Raw genomic sequence first — 12288 nt, forward strand, 5'->3', positions numbered from 1 at the left:
TTTTAGCAATGGGAGAACAATAGATGCATTATTTCTAGTTCCAGGGTTATTTCATCTTTTGGTTATGAAAGTCTTCACAGGATACATGGCCGAAGTTTACTGACTCATGATGCAATGAAGCTTCTAAAATTTGACACCAGTAAACTAAAAAGTCCATTTAAAAGAACCCCAGCATTATGGCCTCTTCAACATCTGTGCTGAGGGATGTGTTAGCTCAAAAAATAGTTTTTGTGCATCCACTGGGACCAACAGACAAGACTGCCAGCTGGGAGTTAGAACAAAGATACAGAACTTGGGCTTGTGCCCTTCACATTACTGTGTACTGGCTCTTCTTAACCTTTTGAATACCAGAGTCAACCCTTCCAGCTGCAATTTTTATAGTCCTGAATAGAAGGAATGAGTGTGCTGCTCTTTTGTAGCATAAACTTTGAAGCAGAAAGACTTAAAACTCTTAGACTCCCTATTAAGAAGATCTTTTATGATTCTTATAAGATGATGAATCTGTAATTGTCATTACCTAATAAGTCTAAGAAAATGAGGACTGGCATTTGAAGTCATGTGGATTTGCTCCTTAATGCCATATTTTTAAAGGGTATATGAGAGAAAAATTTAAATTCAATTTTCATTGAATTCTCTCTTATTCAAATTAATGCTGCCGATAAAGTGTTATTGCACTACTGAATGAACCTTTGGTGACAGAATAGGCTTTGGGAATCACTGGAGGGAACAAAAATCTGTTGAAGCATAGAACCTAACAGAAATTCTTCATCTGCCCATTCTATGTTTAGTTTTGTGTCTTCACCTGGCTCTGATTCAGCTACTTTTAGTAAAATGACCCATCAGCTCAGTTGGGGGAAGGGGTAGAGAGACACTGCTCGATTCAATAAAAAACAAACAAAAATGAACCAGACAGGTATTCTGATTTCACTGAGGAGTCAGACAGGCTATTAGGAGAGCCAAATCAAGTGTGTATTTTCACACATTGAACTCCACCACTGGTCATGAATTATTTTCAGTTCTTTTTCTTGGATCATGTATGTCTTTTTTTTTTATTGGACCTATTTAGATTAGTGTCTGAATGTGTTCAAACTAGCCCAGTTAACCCACTAGATCTACCAACTGGCTAAAGACACCAGACTATGCTTCAGTTTCCTATTCCCTCCATCAATGAATCAAGGCCGTCTTCCCATCCGCCATCATCTATGAGTTTGTAATTTCCCTGCTTTCTACCTTTCCAGAACAAAATGTCCTTCCCTGGTCACCTCTCCTCATATGTGTTGCCTTCACCTACCAAGGCTTCTAAGTTAGTGGTTGTCTTTAAAAAATTGCATCTCTGGCTCTTAACTTAGTACCTGGCACACTGTATGCCCACAATAAATGCTTTTTCAATTGCCTTTTTCTAACGGGGAGGTTTGTTTTGTTTTTAACCAGGAAAAACAGGTCACAAAGCAGATGGACTACTAGACCAACAGAAAATGACTCAATATGCACATCTTATGTTTTCTTAGTTCATGCAAATTTATAAAAACGATACCTTTCTTACCACTTATAATAATTTCACTTGATTCCGTTGGCACAGGATCTAGAATTTTTTCTGGCTAGCTCAGATAGTTTTCAAATTTTCAAGGGCCTATCATAATAGGACAAATTGATGATGCCATAAAATCTGAGGTAAATGTCTATATGTTCTGGTTGTACCTGTATGGAATTAATAAGAATTATTTACTTTTACTTTTGAAAGCTGTGTGTTAGTGACTATAGGCAGTGGAGAGATCTAGATTTGGAGTCACCAAAATTGCTTTTCAATCCTTGTGTGAGCACAAGTAAGTCATTTTAAGTCTTTAAATCTCAGCTCCTTTAACTATGGTGTGGAGATTGGAATATCTACATTTCAGAATTATTGCCAGGCAAAGGCTTTGATTAAAATATCATATGAATAAATTATCATAAAGCATTTAATAGTAGATATAAAAACTTGGGGAAATGGTGGGAATTCTGCTTTTCAAAGCATCTGAATATTTTTAACTATCACCTGAAAATTTTGTAGGAAAAAATGACATGTAAATAATTAAGTACATTTAAGAGTTATTTTCCAAATCTTCATTTCCCTAAGATGCATCCAAATGGCATTTAGTCCAGGTCTGTCTAGTATACACAGTAAGCATTCAACAAAATGCTTTTTGGATGAACTGAATGAATGTCTATGATACATCTCAGACTCAACCATGAAAAAATAAATGTAATTAGTCTCATTTGGTGGTAGTAGGGATACTTGTATAGAGTTTGAGGAATCTATAACTTTCAATGATTACCTGATATTTATTTTAAGGCTCAAAAACATTTGTATTTAGAAAGACAGTTTTTTGGTTGTTGTTCAGTCATTTTTCAGTCATGTCTGACTCTGTGTGACCCCATTTGGGGCTTTCTTGCCAAATTACTGGAATTACTGACAGTGTTACATTATATAGTTCTTGTATTTGAAAGAAGACTGAGCCTTTCAAATAAACATGGTATATACATTGTTCTTAAGGGAATATAGCAGTGGTATAAATAATAAATACCATCTTTTATTTTTTGTCTTAATATTTTAATCATGTATTATGTTTCATATACAAATGATGCTACTGACTCACCTTTATTTTTTTATTTTTTAGGAAAATTTTTTCCATGGTTACATGATTCATGCTCTTGCTCTCTCTCCCCCCAACTCCCAGTAACTGAAGCACATTTCCACTGGTTTCTTCCTACCATCTTTTAAAAATTAAAAAAAAAGCTATTTCCTTCTCCAGTTTATTGGACAGATGAGGAAAATGAGGTGAATAGGGTTAAGTGACTTGCCCATGGTTGCATAGTAAGTGTCTGAGGTCAGATTGGAACCCAGGAAGATGAATCTTCCTGAGTCCAGAAGACGAATAGAATTAATGCCACAGTTTTTGATTCTTGAAAAGAAACAAAATATTGATGGATTACACTATTTAAAGTCAGAATATACTATTTGAAGACAAAAACAAGACTAAAAGGATTCGCAAGGGAACTATATGACATTAGAGCCTAGCTATCACTTCATGATCCTGCAGTTTTCATAAAACCATTCTCTACAGAGTCATTAAGTTTTAGTTAGTGCTGAAGGAAGTTACTCTCTTCCTCTTATTCCATTTTCATAATTCTATAAGAAAATATTTATTATTTTTAATTAATAAATATGAGAGATTCATAATATATCTTGTATTGACTTAAGTACATAATTGTTTTTTCCTTCTTTTGGTCAAAAACACAAATAAAATACACAATTTAAAAATGCTTCAGCAACATGAATGAATGGAATAGGACCTTCTTGGCCTCATCTCATTTAATGTCCAGCTTTAAAGATGACCTTAAGTATCTATCCTTTCTTTGTGTAATCTCCAAGTATATCTTCCTAATGCCTTTTCCACCTTATAAAATGATGTCATTCTGTAGGCAGGATAAGTCAATAACATTCCATTTCAGATCTTAAGCTTTTAAGCATGTTGTTCCTATATGTCTTTTCTTGGTTCTTCTACCATTTCTTTTCCTCCTTTAAGTGGAAGTAAGGCATAGATCCCCTTTATTAGCACACATTAATGCAAAGAGACAATCTGAACCAATCCTTCTTAAATTCACCATTTGCCCTAGAGTGTGAACCCCCAGAGGGCAGGGGCTTTCTCTACTTTTATTTTGTATAGTTCCCAGCACAGTGTGGGAGTTCACAGCTCGCCTATAAGAGAAAGAATATTCTTTAGAAGGCTCTCTTTCAACTCAAAATAGGACCGTTTTTGCCATTACAGGACCCCCACTTGTAGTGTTTGCCTATTTCATCACTGTTGGTGTTTATTTATCATTAACTGTTTAAAACAGGTGAATGAAATTTATCCTTCCTTTTGTAAAATTCTAGAAAAATGAGCTTTCTGGGCTTTCTTTTCCTTTTCTTTTTTCCCCCAAACTTACTCTACTCATCAATATAAAATATTTCAAATTCTAGGATGGTCTTTAATAAACTACAACCTGTTTCTTCATGAGTAAATATTTAAACCCAGTCACTGCTTTAAATGTCTACAACAGACAGGATAAAAGCCAGAGGAGTTAGATTTATAGCTAACTAGGTAATAATCAACTGCTGTTAGTTCTTGGAGGTCCTGATCAAAGTTTCAAAGCCTCACCATGAGCAGAGGAAGTTCATGCCCTCCTGCTAATGCTCACAGGCAAACAAAAACTTTCCAAAGCATCCACCAGATACAAAGGATAATGTCAATTTACTGAGTTGAGACATTTAAACTTTTCCTTTTCACCTGTAACAGTCAAATAGAGTTAATGGTCTGCAAATATTTAAACAATTTCATATTAGAAGAAAAGAAGAGCAGTCCAAAGAATGTGATGCAACCTTTTCGTTCTTTGGAGTTTTTACAGGTTTCCCCAATAGCTATGGGCAGTAATCTCACTAAGAAGGGGATCAAAAATTTGGAGACATGAGTGATCGAAGACATTGGCTATGGTATTTAGGGTGCCCTTTCCTTTAAAGAGGTGGAAGAACCTTAAACATTTAAACTTTAAATGGAACTTTAAAAATATAACTACACTTCAGATATGAATAATAGCATATATTTCAGAGAGGTTGGGGGCATCATTTGAAATAGTATACATATTTAGTGCATTTTGGACTCTTAAAGCATTATAATTATAATAATAATTATTATAGTCACCTAAGCTGCCTAGTAGTAAGGCACAAGATATGGAGTCAAAAGACCGGAATCCAAACCTAGCCTTAGACTTTTACTAGATGTGCTCATTAGTTCTGTGTCACTGAGCAAGTTTTTACATTTCTGTCTGCCTCAGTTTCCTCATCTGTTAGGTGTGGATAAGAATAATACTTACTTCTCTGGTTGTTATATGAGGATAAAAAGTAATACTTTTAAAGCATTCTGCAAACCTTAAAGCACTATATAAATGCTAGTTATTATTATTAATAATTTCATTGTTTTTATATCAAGCAGCATAATCTCCTTTATCTTGTATCCTCAAGATATAACAGAAACAGACTAATTTTCAAGAAATGCCAGTTCTATACTATCCACATCCAGAGAAAGAACTGTGGGAGTAGAAACATAGAAGAAAAACAACTGCTTGATCACATGGTTCAATGGGGATATGATTGGGGATGTAGACTCTAAATGATCACCCTAGTACAAATATTAATAATATGGAAATAGGTCTTGATCGATGACACATGTAAAACCCAGTGGAATTGCTTGTTGGCTACCGGAGGGAGATGGGAGGAGGGAAGGGAAAGAATATGAATCATGTAGCCATGAAAAAATATTCTAAATCAATTAATTAAATAAACTTAATTTTAAAAAAATGCCAGTGTTTTAGATTTCTAGAGTCCTTGTCTGCACTGTCTCCTCTTTTCTTTATTCCATACTCCATATCTTTAATATCAGCAAGAAGATAGAAGTACTCATGTTAAAGCATTTTTGGTCACAAGATTTGCCATTTGCACTACACTGACTGGTGGTTCTCCAGGCAACATCTCCCATTATGGGTGCCTGAGGGAGAACACATTCACCCCAAATATCCAGTAAGCACTATGGATATCAGTAATGTACAGGATTGATTCAATGCTAGTGGCTAGACATGAGTGTAATTTTTACATGACAGTCTTAGGTAAAATTAACTTAATCAGACAGAATCCTTCACTACTCTGAAGGTGCAACCTTGACTACAAACTCACTTATTTACTTTTTCTGTAAACAGTGCTCCATGTCCAAGTAAAGAGTTGATGAAAGGAATTAGCCTTCTCACATGCTTTCAGGAAAACCAATAGTCAGGTTTCCCCAGCTCTGGTGTTTTTTTTTTACTACGTTATTCTACTTTCATAGAAGGTAGGGAAAAGTACAGAAATACAAAGAGACAAAAAATATTAAAAACAAGACTTCATATTTTTGTCTTTCTTACAATTTGAATAAAAATTCCTAAAGATTAAAAATCATATTGGTAATTATAATGACTTTAAATATGGTTTCATGATTTCATTTAGAATACACTGGGATAGTAAGGCAACACCACTGAGAGTATTATTTCCTCTTTGCTCCTTCCTTTGGCCATCACAGAACATATCTGTGCTGGTTCTTTGATGGGAATATCTAACATCACAATGAATTCCACTCCTCTTCTCTTCCCCTTTTACTTGACTGCTCACAGGGTTTGGAGGAAACAGGAATCATCAATTCCATTCCTTTTAATAAAATGGAAGACCACCATCTGCTCTGTCCCAGCCTCCAAAGATATTCTAGATTTCACCCTCTGCCATGCTTCCATGCCCTTTAGAACCCTTCCATTGCCATTTTGACTGTGTATGCAATCTAAGGTCTTCTGGACCTAGCCATCCAATGTATCATTGATTCTTCACAACTTCTGGACCTTTCTGACTTCCCTTCTGGTTAAACTTACTTTTATATGTTGTCTCTTCCAACTCATGTGGGAACTTCTTGAGAGCAAGGATAATCCCATTTTTTAACTCATGTTCCCAGGGTTCGGCACAACCCTGGACACAGAGGAAGCACTTTCGTTCATTCAATCATTCATTTCTTAATCATTTATTAATTTTTGTTGTTCAGTCATTTCCATCATGTCCAACTCTATGTGACCCCATTTAGGGTTTTCTTGGCAAAGATACTGGAGCGGCTTGCCATCTCTTTCTCCAGCTCATTTTATAGATGAGAACCTGAGGCAAACAGAGGGTAAGTGACTTGCCCAGGGTCACATAGCTTAGAAGTGGCTAGAGCTGAATTTGAACTCATGAAGATGAGTCTTCCTGATCCAGGTTCAACATTCTATCTACTGTGACACCTAGCTGCTCTTAATAAATATGTATTAAGCACCCATTCTGCATCAGGCACCCTACTAAGTAATGGGAATACAAGAGGCAAAACACATTCTTGGTCCATTGCCTTATGGTACTCATTTTGAATAATGGTCTATAGAAGTGGTCATTCAACGTTTCATTTAAGATTCCACTGTAACGTGAATGATGGGGCATTTAAAGACTGTCATTTTATACTTGTGGTGTACTCACAATGTCTAGGCAATGTATAATATCAGGAAACAGGAAGACTGGATGGACCAATGAATATAGAGCTAGTTTTAGAATCAGGAAGACCTAGGTTCAAGGCCCACCTTGGACACATACTGGTTTTGTGATCATGGGCAAGGCCCTTAACCTCATGGTGCCCTAGGCAGCTCTCTAAGATTCTAAGCTGTAAAGAATATGCCAGGTGCATTGATGCACCAATGAAATCATAGGGTAAGGGAAGGAGGCAGGAATCAATGGTTCAAAGAAGGAATGAAAGAAGGAAGAAAGGAAAGGTGTTAAAAAGGAAAGGAATGAGGGAGGGAAGAAATAAGGGAGAAAGGAAAGGAGAAATGAAGGAAGTTAGGAAGGAAATTAAGAAGGAAGGAAGGAAGGAGAAAGGAAAGAAGGAAGGAAAGTTGAAAGGGAGGGAGGAAGGAAGGGAGGAAGAGAAGAAAGGAGGAAGGGAGGAAGGAAGAAAGAAAAGGAGGAAGGAAGGGAAGGAGGTTGAAAGGGAAGAAGGGAGAGAAGGAAGGAAAGAAAGGCATTCAAAAAGAAAGGAAAGAAGAAGGGAGAAAAGTTATAAAGAGGAGAGATAAAAGAAAGGATAGAAAGAAAAAAGAAAAATGCAAAACCAAATTAGTGAATTTGATGATCTTCCACGTTCATTAGAGTATGATGCTAATGAGATCACCAACATAGATACAATATCTTTGTAGTTTTATTTCATTCCAAAGATAGCCTCTTTAACATTAGCCAGCCACATCATATTACATGCCCTTGGGTACAGACAAGTATGTTTACTAGATTGGCACCACTCCACACTCAAGCTCTGCCGATCGAGGCAATGGTAACATCCTTCTGTGTGAAGTTCTACACATTACTGAACCATAGAATCATAATTAGGAGAGCTCCTGAAGACAGTAGGAAGTTTGGAGTCTAGAGTGCAGACGTAAGGATTATTTTTAGACTGGAAAGAAATCTATTTCTTCATGATTAAGGAAAAGAATAAGAAACTAGATTTGAGGAAGCAACTTTGGGGAAGATGCAGGGGTATTTAGACCCATGATTTCATTGGTATGGAAAACTACTAATGTCAAAACTCCCTCTATTGATGTGGGCCAGGAGATCCTCTATAACTTAAGTGTTGGAGAGTAGTCCAAGGGCAGTGGTCCCCAAACTTGTCTTACTATATACTCAATTAGAATACATCTTTAAGCATGCAAGTCCAACATATACATATTTACTTGTATTATAAAACTTACACAAAATATTAGTAAAAAAGATAAAAATAAAGCTAAAATATATTTGATCCTCAAGTCAGCAGAGAACCACTGAAATTTATTGAGTAGGGAAATGATTAGCCAGGCCTCTGCTTTAGGAATATCAATTTGACAGCTGTTTGGAAGATGGTCTGGAATAAGGAGAGATGAAAAAGGGAGACCCAGAAGGAGGACATAGAAATAGTTTAGGCACATTTCCTAGCTGTGACCCTGGGCAAGTCACTTAACCCCCATTGCCTAAACCTTACTGCTCTTCTACCTTAGAACCGATGTTAGTTCTCTTATGGGGAAAAGCCTGGGAGTTCAATTCAATATTTATCTGGGTTCAGAAGGGTGAGTAGGAGACAGGAATGGACAATAGTCTGGGACCAAACAAGCCAGGGAAACTGGGTTTAGCTGTTTGGAAATGACAGTTGACAGAAGTGACAGTTAGGCCTTAACTGTCACCCTGCTCCACCTAACCTGAGGTAAATACAGAGTATAACAAATACACACACTATGAGAACTTTAAGGTATGAAGAAAACCAACAGGGAAACAGTTTAATTGTATTTTGAGAGGATAGGAGAGGGGGTGAGGTGAAACTATGTCTAACTGCCCAGGACTGGAGTCAAAATGGTGAGTTCCTTAGCCAGCCTGGCTTCTGCCAGGTGACAGCTTCACTAAGGACCTGAGGAAGAGGGCTTGGGTTCAGGTTCTCACAACTGATTCAGAGATGTCTTCAGGACATACCAGAAACCAACTCCACCACAGCCGATGATCCAAAAGTAACCAGGGAGGGAAAATGTCTGCAAACTGTCCACCAGAACACAAGCCTCTTTCCTACTCAGTGTTGACTTGCAGGATGATGTCTTCAGCCTTTACAACCTTCACCAATATCTAAGATCTCAGGTAAAATAGGGACTGCTGATTGCACTTCTGCTCCAAACCCCTCTCAAAACAGCAATGTCTGTTGCTTAGCTCTCTCCTCTCTCCCCCCTGCATTCCTTTCAGAATGTCCATGACTTCCAGCAAAGGCTTTCCCTAATATGCTTGCAAAAATCTGCTTTTATACTTTTAAAGCCTATACCTATTACAGTTCTGAGACAGAAGGTTAAGAATTTTTTAAAAACTTATAGAGAGAATAGATACAGGGCTGGGCTTGGAACCAAGAAAACCTGGGTTCAGATCTTTCTTTAAACTTACTACTCAGGTCTTCTCGACTCCAAGCCCAGGGCTCTATGCACTGTGACACCTAGCTGCCCATTTGACATAAAAGAGAAACATAATAATAGAGTGAGAAGAATAATATACTTGGAATCAAGAAGATCTGGGACAATATCTCAGCTCTGATTCATACTAATTTTATGACCTTAGGCCTCAGTTTTTTCATTTGTAAAATGGACATGAGAGATGCACCTACTGTCTACACCTTAAATGATAATTAAAAGGAAAGAGTTTACAGTCTTTTAAGGGCTAGACAAATGTAAGAGTTTTAAAAATTATTATAAAAGAGTATAATAATGCAGAACTTTAAAATAAATAAATATCAAATTGTTCTACTCCTATCTGGAAGTGAACTAGCAACACATGAGTGGAACAAACCTTTTCTTTTGATTCTCTTGAATTTAGAATTCATCTCCATTATCAGTAGGCTTCCAAGTTGCCAAAAATGGAACATCTTTGAACATCTTTTCTCCTTTCATATTATGGCACCATACCAAAGACCTAAAGACCTCTAGGAGCCTACATGCATACTCTAAGCATATTGGTAAGCCTTCTTGGTGACCCTTTCTCTGTCCCATTCCCTGCCCTGTTTTCTTTAGGAGCTATATGATCAGCACTAAATTTGTGTTTGGGTATACTAAGGGAAATAAAGCTCTTTCACAAAAAAGAAGAGCAGAATTGAAGATGATAGTTCCTGATTTGAAAAAAAAAAGTTCAGATATAACCAGTTTTCCATGCACACATGTTAACAGAGGTTAGTGCTGGTATAGTTAATTTTCTAGGAAACTACATTCAAATTATCCTTGTTCTGTTATTCAGTATGATTAATTCACCAAATGAAGGTTGACTGATGGTAAGCATAAAACAAAATATGAAATATGATTAACATACAAACATGTGAAAGTAGCTGTGATGGTTTCACTATGAGGAACCCTTGGTGTGAATGCTCTTTTCTGAGTTTTGGGTCTCTCTTCAACAACACAGTTCACAATCTATCTCTAATATGCAGGGTTCCAGGAAGTTGCTTGCAGTGCACGGAGCTTAAGTAACTTAAGTAACAGTAAAGCTTAAAGTAAGCTTAAGTAACTTACTTAAAGTAAACTTAAGTAACAGAATCACACATAAAGTATCCGAACCAGAAGTTAAACCCAGATCTTCCTAACTCCAAGTCTACTATACTATCTACTGTACCATACTGCCTCCCTTGAATGAAATATAATAGCAAAATATCCATAATTTTCTTTAAGATTCTTATGAATCAAGAAGTCTTGTTCTCTAAAACCCTAGCAAATGAACATTAACATCCTGGTAGAAAGCTTGATAAAAATTCGTGCCCCTTGTGTAGTTTCACAGTGAGAAAAATTTACTTCATTTCTCAACTAACGAAAGCAAGTAGGAAGGTGAAAGATAGCTATAGTTCTATTTTAAACAACATTGACTCACAGTGAGGCTCATATGGGGGTGGTGGATCTCCACAAGGTACACACTCCATGTCTTGAAAGCCAACAAGCTTTGTCTTCCTGTAAAATCTAGAAAAGGAAGGAAAATGAATCCTTAATGTCTTTTCTCCTAAGCTAATAGGTGTAACAATATTTTTTCTAGAAGATATCTGATGCTTCTATTACTATTTTTATTCCAAATAAAACTGAACTTAGACGGTTAAACATAATTGTGCCTCAGATATCATACCATCCAGAAGCATAATTGTGATCACACTGTAGTCTTACTGAACATGTCACACATTTGGAACCAATCCCAAGCAGAAAATAAAAGAAAGAAAGAAAGAAAGAAAGAAAGAAAGAAAGAAAGAAAGAAAGAAAGAAAGAAAGAAAGAAAGAAAGAAAGAAAGAAAGAAAGAAAGAAAAAAAGAAAGGAAGGAAGGAAGGAAGAAAGGAAAGAAGGAAGGAAGGAAGGAAGGAAGAAAGAAAGAAAGAAACTAATGGCTCTTTGCTTCTCAATTCTAATGTACACCAAGCCTATTATGAATGGAACTTTTGCAATATTCAGAATTCAGGTACTATTCTTCATAGGATCAATTACAATGAAGTCAGAAGATGAATCTGAACAATGTATGCAAAAATATGCCTATCTGAATAAAGGTTAAAGTTCCATTTGGCCCTAAGTTGGGTAAACAGTTTATCTAAATTGTCTAGATGATTGTCAATTTTCATTATGAAAATCTGGCTAAATAATGCATAGCTCTGATTTCTATTCTTCTACTGAAAAAATGACTCTCACTTATTTAGGAATTTTTCATAAAGTGAGATAGAAAGCAAAATGGAGGAAATTAAGGATTTTCCCATCAAATTAGCTCTTTTGTTAATTATAGGAATAATCTCTACTTTTCAGTTTTATATTTGTGCTGATTAAAAAGTATAAACAAATGAGATTCCAGTAAAATAAACTAAATGGCAAAAGATAACCTGTACACAGTAGAACTTATTCCATATAAAGGCAATATAGTATAAAGGAAAGAATACTGGAAGTGGAGTTAAGAAGACCTGGGTTTTAATTCTGGTTCTGTCTTTCCCGTTAATGCAAGTAAGTCACTTTTGTTCTCTGGCTCTTTAGTTTCTTCATCTATAAAATGAAGGGGTTGGATTGGATGATCTCTAAAGTTCCTTTTGGCTCTGATATTCTATGACTCTGGCTTTAGGTGAGTTGAAAAATCAATCAATATCAAATCAGAATCTAATATGTGGTACTGATCAGTACTG

At 36.2% G+C, this 12288-nt stretch overlaps 1 protein-coding gene across 1 annotated transcript in view; it reads right to left on the minus strand.

The window, feature by feature from the left end:
* The window catches only part of TNFRSF19 (TNF receptor superfamily member 19), a 67511-nt gene that overhangs the window by 22513 nt on the left and 32710 nt on the right, over positions 1 to 12288 (minus strand). Inside the window, exon 5 of the mRNA XM_044668970.1 lies at positions 11015 to 11100. Coding sequence (XP_044524905.1) covers positions 11015 to 11100 — 86 coding nt within the window. The remainder of the gene's footprint in view (positions 1 to 11014; positions 11101 to 12288) is intronic.

Source organism: Gracilinanus agilis, chromosome 3 (assembly GCF_016433145.1).
Source record: "Gracilinanus agilis isolate LMUSP501 chromosome 3, AgileGrace, whole genome shotgun sequence".
In the NCBI taxonomy this organism is placed as follows: Eukaryota; Metazoa; Chordata; class Mammalia; order Didelphimorphia; family Didelphidae; genus Gracilinanus; species Gracilinanus agilis.